Raw genomic sequence first — 19,720 nt, forward strand, 5'->3', positions numbered from 1 at the left:
ATATATTTTTTACTGGACTGAACATTTCTCTAGCTCCAAATTTCACACAGATATAGATAGTTGAACAAGAAGAATGCGATATCACAGAATAAATAATAGTATTAGGTACAGAAGGTTCACTCTCTAACAAAACGCGTAGGTATATTACGACAGATATGACCGCTAGGTAGTGCAAGCGCGAGCAGGCGTCCATTCCGTAGCGGTTACATAGCAACTCCTATGGCTATTAGACACCAAAATTGGTGTGGGCCACATGTACTTGTAGGTACTTGTAGGCCTTGTAGCGACGCGACGCAATCGCGCCTGGCGATATTTAGCTTTTTAATTTCGCCGTTTTTCACAAGTAAATTTCTAGTTTCCGCGTCTGTCTGTGCGTTCGTGTATGCGCACCTTGACGAACGGAGAGTTCCACAGTTTATCAGTGTGTCTGCCTGTGTGTACCTGTATGCGTGTCTTGACGTAGGGGAAGTGGTGCGCGGTGGTGAGGATGGTCTTGCGCTTGCACTGCTCGGCGATGTCGCCGTGCGCGCGCCCGCCCACCGTGAACGGGGTCGCGTACATGAACCGCTCTGGAAATAGACAAAATCATGATCATCATCTTCCTCGCGTTGTCCCGGCATCCACGGCTCATGGGAGCCTGGGGTCCGGTTGGCAACTAATCCCAGGAATTGGCGTGGCCACTGGTTGTTACGAAAGCGACTGCTATCTGACCTTCCAACCCAGAGGGTAAACTAGGCTTCCGATTTCCTCACGATGTTTTCCTTCACCGAAAAGCGACTGGTAAATATCAAATAATATTTCGTACAATAAGTTCCGAAAAACTCTTTGGTACGAGCCGGGGTTTGAACCCGCGACCTCCGGATTGCAAGTCACACCCTCATACCGCTAGGCCACCAACGCTTTTTTTGAGCCTTTGTGCTTTGGAAAACGCTTTGGAAAAACACATACGAATGAGAAATATCTGAACGGAAAGAATCAGACACTATCATAATTTACTCGTAAATTTCGATTCACTGATGTAATAGTTGCGCTCTGAGTGGAGTGTGTGGTCCGCGTGCGTAGCTCGTGGGGCACGAAGTAGAGCTTCATGTACAGTCACGTCTAAAAATATCGACACGGACAAAGTGCCAAATATATGTATACAGGTCCTTGCCCATAATATATATTAAGGTAGTAGTATATATGACACCGTAAGATTGTGAACCCGTTAGTTTATAATGTAATGTAGGTTAGGTTAGGTTAGTTTATAATCTCCCTGCCGTCAGTTTATAATTTAACTAGCGAGATTATAAACTGACGAGTGTTTACAATTTTACGGTGACATATACATACTTTTGGAACATTGTCTGTATCGATATTTTCAGACGTGACCGCGTGTACCTGCATTATCTCTACATCTTCGTGCTGAATGCAGTATATTACTCACTGATGTTATAGTTCCGCTCGGAGTGCGTGGTGCGCGTGCGCAGCTCGTGGGGCTCGAAGTAGGGCTCCACGTACGTGATCTGGATGTGCGCCTTATCGGCCGGTAGCGTTGAAGAGTCCACGATGTTGCTGTCCTTTATTATCACCACGTTATCGGCGCCGAAACGCTGACCGTAGAAGTTCTGTGGAAAATTCGATTATAAAGTAAAATAAATGTCACATACTAAGAATAAGTGACCCAGGCCTCCAATGCCCCAGGCTGGAATCGAACCTACCTAGTACCTAGTTAATAAGGAAAGTTTACATGCTTCTTTAAGTAAATGTACGCACTTAAATTACCTACTGTCCAACTATGTTTACTCCTACATTTTTGAAATACATTTGAAATACATATACAAATACATACTACACTATTAGTTTAGTATTTACAATCTTGAAAGTACAAAAAGTTACTGAATAATGTTTGCAAGATCACGGGATTTAAAATGTGATTTTCATGTGTGTTTGTCCGCACAAATAAAAATCAAATTTCTGTTTTGTGAGGTCGGATGTTTGGTGAGGAGTGCGTTTTCTGATTTGAGTCTGATTTCGAGGCCGCAAAACAAAATGGGACCCGGATCAAGTTCACGTTTTAATTTTCAATAGAACATTTTTGTCACACCGAAGAGGTTAGGGACCCTGAAGTATTTGTTTTAAAGGTGTGATAGGCAGATGTGCGTATCTACACGTAGGTCACGTAGTATACGTATGTACACGTAAACCACGTAGTGGATACTAAGCGAATTAATAAAGAGATAAAATACCTCTCCATCCGATAAGGGTTTTCCTCTTCAAGACACGTAGGTTAACGATATATATAGTTGATCATTAGAATTACTAGGGAGATGGGTGGTGACTTGTATAGTGTCATGACATAAACGATAACACAGTAACCTGAGTTTGGTGTCTTCTCCCATCCCGGCACTCTGCCTATTTATAAATAAAAAATAAAAATAAAAATAGTTTTATTTGCCAAAAAGTTTACAGGTTTTACTTAACCTATGACTGCCACACTAGGCTACGCCTGTATTGTGTAGTCAGATTGAAAACATTACTACATTGAGTTACCTACATCCTACGCTGAAGTTTTATTTTCTAATAACTAATAAGCATCTAGTACTAACTAATATGTTTAATTATGATAACAGGCATTTCAAAGGGATATTCGGGTTATTACCTCAAGCCTGCTGAATATCTCGGGCAGCTTGGTGAGCGCGTGCTCCTTGTAGACGAACTCCTCGGCGTGCAGGTCTCCGAACAGGGCGCCGTAGAAGGAGACCCTGAAGTAAGTGCCGAACACGCGCTTGCCGTGCAGCTGGTCGATGCGAGTGAACGCTTCGTTCAGTTTGCTACAACAATGCGTTATGAGAGATATTATTTTTATTTTTTTATTTTTATTTATTCAAAAAACAAACAGTCTTTTATAGTTATATATAACACTGGAAATTTTCTTAAAACTAGACTTACAGTTTCCTTAATGAAAATATTTTAACATCATGTTAATTCAAATTGTTTTCTACAGAGTAAAACAGAGCTATTTGTGCATACAACAATAAACTAAGAGAAAAATAATAATAAAACTAAAATATAAGAGTACCTATCACAGTATTAAAATAAAATATTATTTTCCTAAGTTAAGTTTGTACATGCTCAGCTGATTCGTATTGACAGAAATTAGAGTTTAAGTCTCAAAGTGAATATATTTTTTTTAATTTCTTTTTAATATATTATTTTCTTTATCACCAGTTGGAGCACAGACAAGAAAATTAAAATAAAAGTTTATTGATAACAACGGTTACAGGTCGTCTATTTCGTTATTTAAGTATGTACGTGTAATATTAAACCTACATACACGTGGTAAGTTTAGAGTTTTTAGACAGACAGTCTTAATAACAATCACATTTACAAATAAATAGTATAGAAAAATGACATTAATATAGGAATTTTCCCATGAAATCTTACTCGACACGAGGGATCTTTGTTGTTTTCGAATTTAAATCAATTCCGAAAGAAATGACATACAACAATGTGGTTTATTGACATTTGCGACCAAAGTTAATGCAAAAATTGTATGAAAACTTTGTTAAGACGATTTAAATGAGTAAAATCGCATACATATCATATCTTGCATCACCTAAAACGTGTCACCCAGTATAATCACTACGTATAGTATAAAACAAAGTCGCTTCCCGCTGTCTATCTGTCCCTATGTATGCTTAGATCTTTAAAACTACGCAACGGATTTTGATGCGGTTTTTTTTAATAGATAGAGTGATTCAAGAGGATGGTTTATGTATAATTTGTTAACCCATGCGAAGCCGGGGCGGGTCGCTAGTGAAGAATAAGTGTATGTTACCCGTGTATGTTAGCGAGTTTCTTATAGTCGCGGTGTTCCTCGGCGATGGGTATGAGCACCTTGTACACTTCGTTGACCGCCTCGTACATGCCCGCCGTCATCAGTTCACTCGCGGCGTGCTCCAGGAGTGCCTGCAAACGATCATCAACTTTATGTTCTATGTAACACGGGCTAAACACCCTTATGTTCTATGTAACACGGGCTAAACAACTTTATGTTCTATGTAAAACGGGCATTTTTAGGGTCCCGTACCCAAAGGGTAAAACCGGTACCCTATTACTAAGACTCCACTGTCCGTTCGTCTGTGTGTCTGTCTGTCACCAGGTTGTATCTCATGAACCGTGACAGCGAAACAATTGAAATTTTCACAGATGATGTATTTCTGTTGCCGCTATAACAACAAGTACTAAAAACAGAATAAAATGAGTATTTAAATGGGGCTCCCATACAACAAACGTGATTTCTTTGCAGTTTTTTGCGTAATGGTACGGAACCCTTCGTGCGCGAGTCGCACATGGCCGGTTTTGGCACTCGGAGGAGGAGGGTTCATCTGCTCCGCCACCAGCGCTGCCCCGTGGTGTGTTACCTGCAGCTCGTGGTGCGTGAGGTGGTGGTGCAGCGTGTCGGCGCAGGACTCGTCGAGCGCGTTGTGCGTGACCCGCTCCAGCAGCGCGTTCATCTGCTCCGCCACCAGCGCTGCCCCGTGGTGTGTTACCTGCAGCTCGTGGTGCGTGAGGTGGTGGTGCAGCGTGTCGGCGCAGGACTCGTCGAGCGCGTTGTGCGTGACCCGCTCCAGCAGCGCGTTCATCTGCTCCGCCACCAGCGCTGCCCCGTGGTGTGTTACCTGCAGCTCGTGGTGCGTGAGGTGGTGGTGCAGCGTGTCGGCGCAGGACTCGTCGAGCGCGTTGTGCGTGACCCGCTCCAGCAGCGCGTTCATCTGCTCCGCCACCAGCGCTGCCCCGTGGTGTGTTACCTGCAGCTCGTGGTGCGTGAGGTGGTGGTGCAGCGTGTCGGCGCAGGACTCGTCGAGCGCGTTGTGCGTGACCCGCTCCAGCAGCGCGGCGCCGCGCCCGCGCGCGTTCATCTGCTCCGCCACCAGCGCTGCCCCGTGGTGTGTTACCTGCAGCTCGTGGTGCGTGAGGTGGTGGTGCAGCGTGTCGGCGCAGGACTCGTCGAGCGCGTTGTGCGTGACCCGCTCCAGCAGCGCGTTCATCTGCTCCGCCACCAGCGCTGCCCCGTGGTGTGTTACCTGCAGCTCGTGGTGCGTGAGGTGGTGGTGCAGCGTGTCGGCGCAGGACTCGTCGAGCGCGTTGTGCGTGACCCGCTCCAGCAGCGCGTTCATCTGCTCCGCCACCAGCGCTGCCCCGTGGTGTGTTACCTGCAGCTCGTGGTGCGTGAGGTGGTGGTGCAGCGTGTCGGCGCAGGACTCGTCGAGCGCGTTGTGCGTGACCCGCTCCAGCAGCGCGGCGCCGCGCCCGCGCGCGTTCATCTGCTCCGCCACCAGCGCTGCCCCGTGGTGTGTTACCTGCAGCTCGTGGTGCGTGAGGTGGTGGTGCAGCGTGTCGGCGCAGGACTCGTCGAGCGCGTTGTGCGTGACCCGCTCCAGCAGCGCGTTCATCTGCTCCGCCACCAGCGCTGCCCCGTGGTGTGTTACCTGCAGCTCGTGGTGCGTGAGGTGGTGGTGCAGCGTGTCGGCGCAGGACTCGTCGAGCGCGTTGTGCGTGACCCGCTCCAGCAGCGCGGCGCCGCGCCCGCGCGCGTTCATCTGCTCCGCCACCAGCGCTGCCCCGTGGTGTGTTACCTGCAGCTCGTGGTGCGTGAGGTGGTGGTGCAGCGTGTCGGCGCAGGACTCGTCGAGCGCGTTGTGCGTGACCCGCTCCAGCAGCGCGGCGCCGCGCCCGCGCGCGTTCATCTGCTCCGCCACCAGCGCTGCTCCGTGCACGAGGCACATGCCTGCCTCGGTGTGGTTCGAACGCTGAGAAAAAAAAATAAGTCTCTGTAATAAAATGTTCATCAATTTGTAAGTAAATAGTACCGGTATAGTTAAACTAGCTTAACACATTCACTGCCAAGAACACGCTAGATGTGTTCATTTTGTATCCCCTAAAAGTGTCAAGAGGCCAAGGGACTAAACTAACCTACTTCAAGGGACTTTTAAATTTATTCTAAGCTTAATAGCATCGTTCGCAGACGTTTCTGCTTGTTAAAAATTAAAATTCACCTCCATGTGTTTCTGCGCCATGTTGTTGAGCCAGGTGAGCCTGAGGTCGGGGCTGTGCTGGTACCCGCGCGCGATGCGGTGCATGAGGTCCAGCAGCATCTCGGGGTCCTCCTGGAACTCCTTCATCTTCACCGTGTCCGACAGGATCATGTGCAGGTTGAACACCAGGTCCTTCACCTATAATTGTATGGATTATTAGTACCTAGTTTCGTCTGTTTTTTTAGAGATAAAAATTTTTGAGATGAGATTTAAGAAATTGTATTCAGACATTACATTAGATTAGAGGTATGTCAGAATTGTAGCAAGTGGAAATCCGTGGTCTCTTTAAAATGCTCATACAACACATCTTGACTGGTCTTCGGGTCTTGTTTACAAAATGAACATGAAACAAACACAACACAAGGAGATAGGAAACAATTTTAATTCACATTTTTTTTATTGTATAGGTACGAGAAAAGATGAAAAAGAAACATAACATTTGATTAAGACTACGTTTTTGATGTTATGAGTATCATAAACTCGCATAAAAACGACAAAAATACAGTCTATGCTAAGAACAAATCGTGCTATGAACGGGAGTAATTCAAATAGGTAGTATGTATAAAAAATATTTCTTCTGTATCTCTTCATGCTGATATAAACGAAGGAATAAGATGCAATCAAAATGAAGAATTGTATGGGCCAAACCGACTTACACCATCGGGACTATCGTCCCCATCTGAACCCTGTATGAAGTATAACATGAGTATATTTGTATGTAAAAATAGAATATACTGAATCATATTATATGCAAAGGTTGGAATTTTTTACTAAGATTTTACAATCTGTCTCTTTTCCATTTGTGCCCAGAGCAATAACTCATAAATTGTTAAAGGAGATGTTTAAGGTATCTTCTTGAACGTAAGCTGCCGCTCCGTTGGTGAGTTAAGCAACTGTAGGCACCAAAACAAAATAAAGTTTCAGCAATTTCTACGCGTTTGATTTTTGCATAGACTAGGAATCCTCTAGACTGAGTTTAGAGCAATTATTTCATGAAACCGATGCTGCCAAAAATAAGGGGGTGCGGGCGACGAGGTGAGCGAATTCCGTGCCGTGATTGGTCCGTTCAAAGACACGGACCAATCACAGCACGGGATTACGGGATTGACTCGAAGATGGAGTAAAACTACCGTATAAGTGGCAGAGGGGGTAGCGTTACTATGCTTAGTCTAGAGGATTCCTAGTCTATGGATTTTTGTTATACCACGTCGGTGGCAAAGAAGCATACGGCCCGCCTGATAGTAAGCAGTCACCGTATCCTATGGACACCTGTAACTCCAGAGGTGTAACATGCGCGTACTGACCCTAAAACACCGCACCCTCGTTGAGCTCTCAGAGATTTGAGATTTTCTGAATATCATATGCTATATCCAGTAGACCCCAGACGTGTTGGGACGACGACATCAAAAGGACTGCGGGGAAGAAATAGCTCCAGGTCGCACAGAACCGTGACGAGTGGCGTAAAATGAAGGATCCCTACACCCGAAGGGAAGGGCTAAAGAGAGAGAGAGAGAGAGATCCAATAGACAATCTCTCAAGCGGATGTTACGTAAGCATTTGCTAAAGCAAGAGTTCAAATAATATCCATCATTATTATATTTATAGTATGTATTTTATAAATATGTGGTAGTTTATATATATTTTATTTATTTATGTAATTTATAAGTATAGTTTGCTTTTTTAACTCACTCAATATATTTTCTCTCTGCACCAATTGAAGGTATCTCTGTTTGGCCCTATGGTTGACTGGTAGAGAATGCCTTTAGGCATTAAGTCCGCCATTTGTACATTGTTGTATATATTTTGTGCAATAAAGTTTAAATAAATAAATAATCGTCAGCCGGTTGTAAGCTAGTGACAGCGACTCACCTGTTCAGGGAAGCTGGTCTGCTGCAGATCGGGGTCCCGCTCGGCGTACACCAGGATGGTCTTGAGCGCGCGCCGCAGCGACTCCTCGCTGAAGGTGGTGGAGGTGCCCACGAGTGATGACAGCGACATCGTCACTTGCATCTTCACGCGGCTGAAGTTCTACGGAGGTATTTATTTTATTTTATTTTATTTATTTAAGGATCACCAACGGTTAATACCAGGGATGTTGCGGATGCCGATTTTTTGACATCCGCAGATGCGGATGCGGATGCGTATTTTTAAAGGCTCACATCCGCGGATGCGGATGTCAAGATAGTACCATAAAAAACGTCAAATATTACATTTTAGTTATTTTTATTTAAAAAAACCGGCCAAGGGCGAGTCGGACTCGCGTTCCAAGGGTTCCGTATATTAAGTCCCACTCACGCTTGACTGCTCATTTCTAATAGTTTTTTTTGGTTAATGACTAAATTGCCTAGCAGTCTAGCACTTACGCCGATGCTAAGACGTTCCTGTACCGACCTGTTCCACATCCACATCCGCATTAAATCCGCATCGATTTTATGCGGATGCGGATGCGGATGTTGAAAATAATGCGGAAGTTCCGCGGTTGCGGATGCGGATGCGGATATTCGCAACATCCCTGGTTAATACATCTACACAATTACATAGAAACAAGGACATTTAACATTAACAGATGCTTAGCCACTTATAGGTGACCACAGCTCAGCTCAGCTCAGGTATACAAGAGTTATTTGTTTTACAAGGAGGCACAGTTGATGTTTAACGTCTCGTGCTGATAATAATACACGAGCAAGTGAAAGATACCAAACTTATTACTTATTTTATTCCTAAACTTATAGACCGCGGGCCAGTAGCATATATCGTCAGTCATCGCCTCCCGGCCAGATGAGTTTAAATGCTATCAACTATCATGAATTAAAAAAATATTTAGCCGCTTATATCACGGTGGAAAGACCGTCAGTTGATGATATGAACATGGTTTTTTTTCTTTCTTTTTGTACTTGACTTTAACACATTCAGTGTCAAAAACTCGACTATCGGGTATTTTATGATTTCGTTCCCAGGCCGGACGACCCGATAGTCGGGATCGTGGTACTACACCTTTATATGAAGACATTTTTGTGGCCAGGCGCGGATGTTGTGGCTGTATGGCAATGAATGTGTTAACAAAATTGAACCAGTTTGGTTAAATTTAATTAAAAATAGTAAGTGTAGGTAACTAATATAGCTTTTAAGAGCCAACAGGAGCTAAGATTTAAATATTTTAGGTAAATATACCCGTCTCGCTAACGGAAGCGGCTCCTAAAACTAGTGCGATAAGGACAAGGCGAAAAATCCTGCGTAAAAATATCAAAAATCGAGGTTTCGTACTCGACTGTTTCCTCCTCTAAAACTTAACCAATCGTAACCAAATTTGGAAATCTAAATGATTATGACATTATCTGTGTCGGACCGTTTTGCTTTTTTGACTAATTGATGTCAGTTTTGAATAGCACGCCTCTCATTGCGGCATAGTCAATTAGGCCATTTTGGCCATTTTTGAAGGGCTCTAGCGCCTTAAAAAACAAAAATATCAAAAAAAGCAAAACGGTCCGTCACAGATATTGACAATATTAATACGTGTTGAAAAAATCATTGCTCTAGCTTCAAAACCCACGGAGGAAACAGTCGAGTACGTTTGTATGGAGAAATGACCACTCCTGTTGGCTCTTTAAGTTAATGTAACTAACCATATATGGACTTCTGGGTCTGAAATAAAGATATATTTAATTTGAGTGTTAATTGAATGGTAAGTATAGTACTGACGTTGCCGAGCTGGTAGTGGTGTCGCATGAGCGCGTAGAGCGCGGCGGCGGCGTGCGCGCGCGTGGCGGCGCACAGCGCGGCGCAGTGCCGCAGCAGCACGCGGCAGATGCCCGACTCCTCGCCGCAGCACGACCACCCGAGCTGGTACCAAAACATATGGTTGCATCACAGACAATCCAACCTCTAGACATAGCATAGTCGCACTACCCCCTCTGCCACACATACGGTAGCGTTACTCCATCTTCGAGTCAATCCCGTGCCGTGATTGGTCCGTGTCTTTGTACGGACCAATCACGGCACGGGATTCGCTCACCTCGTCCCCCCGCACCCCCGTATTTTTGGCAGCATCGGTTTCATGAAAGAATTGGCCTAAGCTCAGTCTAGAGGTTGGATTGTCAGTGGGTTGCATATTAGATACTACCTACTACTGTTGGACGGAATCTATTTTTTATCAAGCAGATACGTCTGCGAGCGATACTTCAAATTTTATATTAAAGGAATCGTATGTTGACATAGCATAAGTGTATGCAAGTATACCGGTTTTTACAAGCTTTTATTTAACTTGCAATGTACGAGTACCTATGTAAGTATGTATGTAGTTAATAACTATGTTTGTACGGGTCAAATCTTGCAAGTTAAATTTGACCCACTTATTCCCGATAGTTAATAACTATATTTGTACGGGTCACATCTTGCAAGTTACATTTGACCCACTTCCCGACTTCCAATGAAGCTGAAAATTTGCGTACATAAGTAAGTCGGGTGACAATGCAATATTATGGTACCATCGAGCTGATCTGATGATGGAGACAGGAGGTGGCCATAGGAACTCTGTAATAAAACAACGCAACCTAATTGTGTTTGGGGTTTTTAGAATTGTCTCGATGAGTATTAGTTGTCTGTGGAAAGGAAAGTACAGTCAGCGATAAAAGCTTCTACGAAAATATTTTTTTTCCAAAAACTTATTTAAAAAACTGCTGTTGATTTTGTTAATTTCTGATTTTAAATGTCAATATGTCCTAACCTTGACGATCAGCGAGCGCACTGTTGCGAACATGTGTTGCAACACGGCCGCGCTCTGGTTGCGCTGCATGGCGCGCAACACGACCTGCAGCGCCGCGCTGCATACGGCCTGCCCCGATTCCAAGTTACTGCATGACTGTAATAGAAAACAATATTTTAAAACTTATAAAATTAGATCAGATCGGGGGAAACCTGAAGAAAGGCCAGGTCAAGAGCACCCTTTTTTTTATTTTTTTTGTTGACGGAGTGGTAAAATGCATTACGCATTCCCCCGGCCTGGGGAGCCATTGGGGGATATGTGGGACTCCCTCCTGCAGCCGTCCTCTCCTATTGAGAGGGGGAGAGGAGGTATACCCACTAAAAGCCACTCCGGCGTCATCCTACTTACCGTTTTGAGGGAGCCATAGGTAGGTAGGTAGGTAGGTAGGAAGAGCACCCTAAGCCGGCGAGCGTGTATGAGGAATGTTATAAAATTGAAGGTAGCGAAAAAGGTATGTCAGGATCGTAGCAAGTAGCAATCCGTGGCCTCTGCCTACCCCTCCGGCAAAGATAATTTGAAATAGAGGCGGGCTGTCAAAGTAAATTATGTAGTCACAGTAAGATTACTGCAATTTTTCGACAAAAGATTAAAACTGTTAGAACGCCATTTGACTTTGATCCTTATTCATTCACTGATATGTGTTAATTTGTTAAATATTGAAATTAACGACATTTACTCGACAGTAGGCCCAATGTATGGTGTAATCTTTGCGAGCGATGGCGCCATAATCATTGGCCTATTGCCTCCGGGAAATAAGCTTGATTATATGTATGTACAGTCAGGAGAAGTTGCTAAGCGGGCCGGGTGTTCAAAATGATCTTGACGCGACTTTATTGTTGAGAGAATAAGAGCATGTGAAGGTAATTTTGAACACCTCGCCCGCTTAGCAACTTCTGCTGCCGACTGTATGTATAAAATTACAATAACTCGGAACCTCCACCTATTTCAACTCTTACTAGTCAAAATTTGTCCAGGAAACAACGACTTTCAAGCCAAACAACAAGGTTACAATGAGGAGAAACGAGCAGTTAAAAAACGCTGGTGTATTTCCCTCGGTAGTAGAAGTTCTACGGGGCGCGCATCGCTGCGTCAAGTGATTTGAACGGCGGGTACACTTGCATACGTTTTCATTCGTTTAATATTGACACGTTAGACGGCCCGCTAGTTGCCGCCCCGGAGCGTCCACTCAGTTTGCGCACCGTTGCCGTCGCACTCGCACCTGTATGGTAGTATAACGTGTCCGTCTCACCTGCACGATGGTCTCCAGCGCGTGCAGCAGAGTGAGCGAGACTTCAGCGGCGAGCGCGGCGGGCAGCGCGGGGTGCGGCGCGAGGGGCGAGGCGGGCGCGTCGCGCGCGCCGCGCCAGTCCTTGCGCCAGCGCTCGCGCCGCCCAGGGACCGCAGACGAACCGCCTAACAACCGACCACAACTTTATAACGTTTGTCTTACTATTTAAAAAAACCGGCCCTGAATTGATTTAATCAGAAAAAAAAATTTACATCAAGTTATTTTGGAATTTTGCCCCGGCCCATGGGAGCCTAGAATCCGCTTGGCGACTACCCCAGAAGTTGGCGTGGGCCCTAGTATTTACGAAAGCGACTGTAGCTGACCTCCCGACCCGGAAGGGAAAGTAGGCCTTATTGGGATTAGTCCGGTTTCCTCACGACGTTTTCCTTCGCCGAAAAGCGACTGGTAAATATCAAATGATATTTCGTACGTAACTTTCGAAAAACTCATTGGTACGAGCCAAGGTTTGAACTCGGAATCTTCGGATTGCAAATCGCACGCTCTTACCGCTAGGCCACCAGTGCTTCCACTATTAAAATATTACACTGTTTAAATTTTGCTTAATTATGTGTACTCTAAAGCTTTGGTTTCCTCCGAAAGCGGCGCCGTCATATAGCGGCCGTCTCCATACAAATACTACGACATCCATATTTAGCCGTATTATTTAGTATGGAGACGGCCGCTATATGACGGCACCGCTATCCTAGGAAAACCGATCTTAAGGGTCGGTTGCACCACTTGCACCAAACTGTTTCTCATGGTTAAAGAATTCGCTAATGGAAAGTTTCACGGTAAACCGCCGCGGCGCACCGGGTGACGTTGATCAGTCTGTCAAGTGCGAATGATGCAACTAGCACTAACTAACCTTTCCGCCTCATGATTAAGTCTGAGCGCGCCGACCCCTGCCCCAAGATGACATCCTCCAGTTTAGCCTTGATGTCGGTCGTCTTGCGCACGTTCTGCTGCTGACACTTGAGCAGCTCTTTGCGACCCTGTTGAACATTGTCACAGAATAAATAATAGTACTAGGTACAGAAGATTCAATCTCTAACAAAACGCGTCTATTACGACAAATAAAGGTTGCATGCCTAATGTGTTTGTTTCTAGCCTTGTATTGCCTTTGACACTGTCATCACTCAGTGACATTGTGTATGATGTATTCAATTTTTCCGAATAAAACTGGAAAATACCAAAAAAAACTAAATTTTGTAAAATTCCCGTAAAGAACATTTTATTTGAGACTTCCAGTAATATTATTAGTTACAAGTTAACATACGATTTGATGGTTTGTGGAATAATAATATTAGCATAATACTGTTCGAGAAACGGGCCCCTGGTGGCAGGTTGTAAAAAAAATTAAAAAATATTCATTGTACACTGTAGCCGCCGTGCAGGTCAGGAGCTCGACGACTCAAATAAAAGCTTCAATTCTTATAGTGAACTGATATAATTTTCCAACTACTGGTTTACAAGGGTTCTTGCCAAAACGGTTAAATGTAGAAGTGGTGGATATTGTATGAACGCTGATGAGAGAGTGATTTGCATAATTTCAATAGTACAAAAGGTGGTTTAAATTTAGGTGCCTCTAATTGGCCGCGATACATAGTATGTGGAGCGCTCCTATTGGTGCTTAAGAAAAAGCTGCCGAATACTAGCCGAGCCCGACGGCCGCGTTTAGCTACTGCATTAGGAATATAGGTATTGAGATTTTATACAAATAAAGGTTGCGTTCGCAACATACACAAAGATTTTGGCAGAAACTTAAATTTACTGGTCTTAAAACTGAATGACAATTTTGTACATTTAAAGCATTTCCAATCACGATTGTACCGGTTCCTGCACTAGGCGTAGCCTATGTAGGTGGCAGCAGTGTTGTTGTGTGTGTGTACCTTGTACTCGTGCGCGATGAAGCAGAGACGCGCTGGCGCAGTGCTGCGCCAGCGCGGCGCGGGAGCAGCTCTTCAGCAGCCACACGAGGCACATCAGCAGGTTGCGGTGGTGTGTGTGTACCTTGTACTCGTGCGCGATGAAGCAGAGATGCAGCAGGTGCAGCAGCGCGGGCAGGCGCGCGGGCGGCAGCTCGGCGCAGCACTGCGCCAGCGCGGCGCGGGAGCAGCTCTTCAGCAGCCACACGAGGCACATCAGCAGGTTGCGGTGGTGTGTGTGTACCTTGTACTCGTGCGCGATGAAGCAGAGATGCAGCAGGTGCAGCAGCGCGGGCAGGCGCGCGGGCGGCAGCTCGGCGCAGCACTGCGCCAGCGCGGCGCGGGAGCAGCTCTTCAGCAGCCACACGAGGCACATCAGCAGGTTGCGGTGGTGTGTGTGTACCTTGTACTCGTGCGCGATGAAGCAGAGATGCAGCAGGTGCAGCAGCGCGGGCAGGCGCGCGGGCGGCAGCTCGGCGCAGCACTGCGCCAGCGCGGCGCGGGAGCAGCTCTTCAGCAGCCACACGAGGCACATCAGCAGGTTGCGGTGGTGTGTGTGTACCTTGTACTCGTGCGCGATGAAGCAGAGATGCAGCAGGTGCAGCAGCGCGGGCAGGCGCGCGGGCGGCAGCTCGGCGCAGCACTGCGCCAGCGCGGCGCGGGAGCAGCTCTTCAGCAGCCACACGAGGCACATCAGCAGGTTGCGGTGGTGTGTGTGTACCTTGTACTCGTGCGCGATGAAGCAGAGATGCAGCAGGTGCAGCAGCGCGGGCAGGCGCGCGGGCGGCAGCTCGGCGCAGCACTGCGCCAGCGCGGCGCGGGAGCAGCTCTTCAGCAGCCACACGAGGCACATCAGCAGGTTGCGGTGGTGTGTGTGTACCTTGTACTCGTGCGCGATGAAGCAGAGATGCAGCAGGTGCAGCAGCGCGGGCAGGCGCGCGGGCGGCAGCTCGGCGCAGCACTGCGCCAGCGCGGCGCGGGAGCAGCTCTTCAGCAGCCACACGAGGCACATCAGCAGGTTGCGGTGGTGTGTGTGTACCTTGTACTCGTGCGCGATGAAGCAGAGATGCAGCAGGTGCAGCAGCGCGGGCAGGCGCGCGGGCGGCAGCTCGGCGCAGCACTGCGCCAGCGCGGCGCGGGAGCAGCTCTTCAGCAGCCACACGAGGCACATCAGCAGGTTGCGGTGGTGTGTGTGTACCTTGTACTCGTGCGCGATGAAGCAGAGATGCAGCAGGTGCAGCAGCGCGGGCAGGCGCGCGGGCGGCAGCTCGGCGCAGCACTGCGCCAGCGCGGCGCGGGAGCAGCTCTTCAGCAGCCACACGAGGCACATCAGCAGGTTGCGGTGGTGTGTGTGTACCTTGTACTCGTGCGCGATGAAGCAGAGATGCAGCAGGTGCAGCAGCGCGGGCAGGCGCGCGGGCGGCAGCTCGGCGCAGCACTGCGCCAGCGCGGCGCGGGAGCAGCTCTTCAGCAGCCACACGAGGCACATCAGCAGGTTGCGGTGGTGTGTGTGTACCTTGTACTCGTGCGCGATGAAGCAGAGATGCAGCAGGTGCAGCAGCGCGGGCAGGCGCGCGGGCGGCAGCTCGGCGCAGCACTGCGCCAGCGCGGCGCGGGAGCAGCTCTTCAGCAGCCACACGAGGCACATCAGCAGGTTGCGGTGGTGTGTGTGTACCTTGTACTCGTGCGCGATGAAGCAGAGATGCAGCAGGTGCAGCAGCGCGGGCAGGCGCGCGGGCGGCAGCTCGGCGCAGCACTGCGCCAGCGCGGCGCGGGAGCAGCTCTTCAGCAGCCACACGAGGCACATCAGCAGGTTGCGGTGGTGTGTGTGTACCTTGTACTCGTGCGCGATGAAGCAGAGATGCAGCAGGTGCAGCAGCGCGGGCAGGCGCGCGGGCGGCAGCTCGGCGCAGCACTGCGCCAGCGCGGCGCGGGAGCAGCTCTTCAGCAGCCACACGAGGCACATCAGCAGGTTGCGGTGGTGTGTGTGTACCTTGTACTCGTGCGCGATGAAGCAGAGATGCAGCAGGTGCAGCAGCGCGGGCAGGCGCGCGGGCGGCAGCTCGGCGCAGCACTGCGCCAGCGCGGCGCGGGAGCAGCTCTTCAGCAGCCACACGAGGCACATCAGCAGGTTGCGGTGGTGTGTGTGTACCTTGTACTCGTGCGCGATGAAGCAGAGATGCAGCAGGTGCAGCAGCGCGGGCAGGCGCGCGGGCGGCAGCTCGGCGCAGCACTGCGCCAGCGCGGCGCGGGAGCAGCTCTTCAGCAGCCACACGAGGCACATCAGCAGGTTGCGGTGGTGTGTGTGTACCTTGTACTCGTGCGCGATGAAGCAGAGATGCAGCAGGTGCAGCAGCGCGGGCAGGCGCGCGGGCGGCAGCTCGGCGCAGCACTGCGCCAGCGCGGCGCGGGAGCAGCTCTTCAGCAGCCACACGAGGCACATCAGCAGGTTGCGGTGGTGTGTGTGTACCTTGTACTCGTGCGCGATGAAGCAGAGATGCAGCAGGTGCAGCAGCGCGGGCAGGCGCGCGGGCGGCAGCTCGGCGCAGCACTGCGCCAGCGCGGCGCGGGAGCAGCTCTTCAGCAGCCACACGAGGCACATCAGCAGGTTGCGGTGGTGTGTGTGTACCTTGTACTCGTGCGCGATGAAGCAGAGATGCAGCAGGTGCAGCAGCGCGGGCAGGCGCGCGGGCGGCAGCTCGGCGCAGCACTGCGCCAGCGCGGCGCGGGAGCAGCTCTTCAGCAGCCACACGAGGCACATCAGCAGGTTGCGGTGGTGTGTGTGTACCTTGTACTCGTGCGCGATGAAGCAGAGATGCAGCAGGTGCAGCAGCGCGGGCAGGCGCGCGGGCGGCAGCTCGGCGCAGCACTGCGCCAGCGCGGCGCGGGAGCAGCTCTTCAGCAGCCACACGAGGCACATCAGCAGGTTGCGGTGGTGTGTGTGTACCTTGTACTCGTGCGCGATGAAGCAGAGATGCAGCAGGTGCAGCAGCGCGGGCAGGCGCGCGGGCGGCAGCTCGGCGCAGCACTGCGCCAGCGCGGCGCGGGAGCAGCTCTTCAGCAGCCACACGAGGCACATCAGCAGGTTGCGGTGGTGTGTGTGTACCTTGTACTCGTGCGCGATGAAGCAGAGATGCAGCAGGTGCAGCAGCGCGGGCAGGCGCGCGGGCGGCAGCTCGGCGCAGCACTGCGCCAGCGCGGCGCGGGAGCAGCTCTTCAGCAGCCACACGAGGCACATCAGCAGGTTGCGGTGGTGTGTGTGTACCTTGTACTCGTGCGCGATGAAGCAGAGATGCAGCAGGTGCAGCAGCGCGGGCAGGCGCGCGGGCGGCAGCTCGGCGCAGCACTGCGCCAGCGCGGCGCGGGAGCAGCTCTTCAGCAGCCACACGAGGCACATCAGCAGGTTGCGGTGGTGTGTGTGTACCTTGTACTCGTGCGCGATGAAGCAGAGATGCAGCAGGTGCAGCAGCGCGGGCAGGCGCGCGGGCGGCAGCTCGGCGCAGCACTGCGCCAGCGCGGCGCGGGAGCAGCTCTTCAGCAGCCACACGAGGCACATCAGCAGGTTGCGGTGGTGTGTGTGTACCTTGTACTCGTGCGCGATGAAGCAGAGATGCAGCAGGTGCAGCAGCGCGGGCAGGCGCGCGGGCGGCAGCTCGGCGCAGCACTGCGCCAGCGCGGCGCGGGAGCAGCTCTTCAGCAGCCACACGAGGCACATCAGCAGGTTGCGGTGGTGTGTGTGTACCTTGTACTCGTGCGCGATGAAGCAGAGATGCAGCAGGTGCAGCAGCGCGGGCAGGCGCGCGGGCGGCAGCTCGGCGCAGCACTGCGCCAGCGCGGCGCGGGAGCAGCTCTTCAGCAGCCACACGAGGCACATCAGCAGGTTGCGGTGGTGTGTGTGTACCTTGTACTCGTGCGCGATGAAGCAGAGATGCAGCAGGTGCAGCAGCGCGGGCAGGCGCGCGGGCGGCAGCTCGGCGCAGCACTGCGCCAGCGCGGCGCGGGAGCAGCTCTTCAGCAGCCACACGAGGCACATCAGCAGGTTGCGGTGGTGTGTGTGTACCTTGTACTCGTGCGCGATGAAGCAGAGATGCAGCAGGTGCAGCAGCGCGGGCAGGCGCGCGGGCGGCAGCTCGGCGCAGCACTGCGCCAGCGCGGCGCGGGAGCAGCTCTTCAGCAGCCACACGAGGCACATCAGCAGGTTGCGGTGGTGTGTGTGTACCTTGTACTCGTGCGCGATGAAGCAGAGATGCAGCAGGTGCAGCAGCGCGGGCAGGCGCGCGGGCGGCAGCTCGGCGCAGCACTGCGCCAGCGCGGCGCGGGAGCAGCTCTTCAGCAGCCACACGAGGCACATCAGCAGGTTGCGGTGGTGTGTGTGTACCTTGTACTCGTGCGCGATGAAGCAGAGATGCAGCAGGTGCAGCAGCGCGGGCAGGCGCGCGGGCGGCAGCTCGGCGCAGCACTGCGCCAGCGCGGCGCGGGAGCAGCTCTTCAGCAGCCACACGAGGCACATCAGCAGGTTGCGGTGGTGTGTGTGTACCTTGTACTCGTGCGCGATGAAGCAGAGATGCAGCAGGTGCAGCAGCGCGGGCAGGCGCGCGGGCGGCAGCTCGGCGCAGCACTGCGCCAGCGCGGCGCGGGAGCAGCTCTTCAGCAGCCACACGAGGCACATCAGCAGGTTGCGGTGGTGTGTGTGTACCTTGTACTCGTGCGCGATGAAGCAGAGATGCAGCAGGTGCAGCAGCGCGGGCAGGCGCGCGGGCGGCAGCTCGGCGCAGCACTGCGCCAGCGCGGCGCGGGAGCAGCTCTTCAGCAGCCACACGAGGCACATCAGCAGGTTGCGGTGGTGTGTGTGTACCTTGTACTCGTGCGCGATGAAGCAGAGATGCAGCAGGTGCAGCAGCGCGGGCAGGCGCGCGGGCGGCAGCTCGGCGCAGCACTGCGCCAGCGCGGCGCGGGAGCAGCTCTTCAGCAGCCACACGAGGCACATCAGCAGGTTGCGGTGGTGTGTGTGTACCTTGTACTCGTGCGCGATGAAGCAGAGATGCAGCAGGTGCAGCAGCGCGGGCAGGCGCGCGGGCGGCAGCTCGGCGCAGCACTGCGCCAGCGCGGCGCGGGAGCAGCTCTTCAGCAGCCACACGAGGCACATCAGCAGGTTGCGGTGGTGTGTGTGTACCTTGTACTCGTGCGCGATGAAGCAGAGATGCAGCAGGTGCAGCAGCGCGGGCAGGCGCGCGGGCGGCAGCTCGGCGCAGCACTGCGCCAGCGCGGCGCGGGAGCAGCTCTTCAGCAGCCACACGAGGCACATCAGCAGGTTGCGGTGGTGTGTGTGTACCTTGTACTCGTGCGCGATGAAGCAGAGATGCAGCAGGTGCAGCAGCGCGGGCAGGCGCGCGGGCGGCAGCTCGGCGCAGCACTGCGCCAGCGCGGCGCGGGAGCAGCTCTTCAGCAGCCACACGAGGCACATCAGCAGGTTGCGGTGGTGTGTGTGTACCTTGTACTCGTGCGCGATGAAGCAGAGATGCAGCAGGTGCAGCAGCGCGGGCAGGCGCGCGGGCGGCAGCTCGGCGCAGCACTGCGCCAGCGCGGCGCGGGAGCAGCTCTTCAGCAGCCACACGAGGCACATCAGCAGGTTGCGGTGGTGTGTGTGTACCTTGTACTCGTGCGC

General features: G+C 51.5%; 1 protein-coding gene across 1 annotated transcript in view; it reads right to left on the minus strand.

Annotated features, from left to right (window-relative positions):
* LOC134648378 (dedicator of cytokinesis protein 7) overlaps positions 1-19,720 on the minus strand; it is a 258,518-nt gene that overhangs the window by 207,607 nt on the left and 31,191 nt on the right. Inside the window, exons 25-35 of the mRNA XM_063502906.1 lie at positions 12,996-13,122; positions 12,092-12,255; positions 10,804-10,938; positions 9,780-9,920; positions 7,950-8,108; positions 6,042-6,218; positions 5,622-5,795; positions 3,821-3,951; positions 2,642-2,813; positions 1,427-1,607; positions 442-569 (exon numbers count right to left, since the gene is read on the minus strand). Of these exons, the coding sequence (XP_063358976.1) occupies positions 442-569; positions 1,427-1,607; positions 2,642-2,813; positions 3,821-3,951; positions 5,622-5,795; positions 6,042-6,218; positions 7,950-8,108; positions 9,780-9,920; positions 10,804-10,938; positions 12,092-12,255; positions 12,996-13,122 (1,689 nt within the window). The remainder of the gene's footprint in view (positions 1-441; positions 570-1,426; positions 1,608-2,641; positions 2,814-3,820; positions 3,952-5,621; positions 5,796-6,041; positions 6,219-7,949; positions 8,109-9,779; positions 9,921-10,803; positions 10,939-12,091; positions 12,256-12,995; positions 13,123-19,720) is intronic.

Source organism: Cydia amplana, chromosome 5 (genome assembly GCF_948474715.1).
Source record: "Cydia amplana chromosome 5, ilCydAmpl1.1, whole genome shotgun sequence".
In the NCBI taxonomy this organism is placed as follows: domain Eukaryota; kingdom Metazoa; phylum Arthropoda; class Insecta; order Lepidoptera; family Tortricidae; genus Cydia; species Cydia amplana.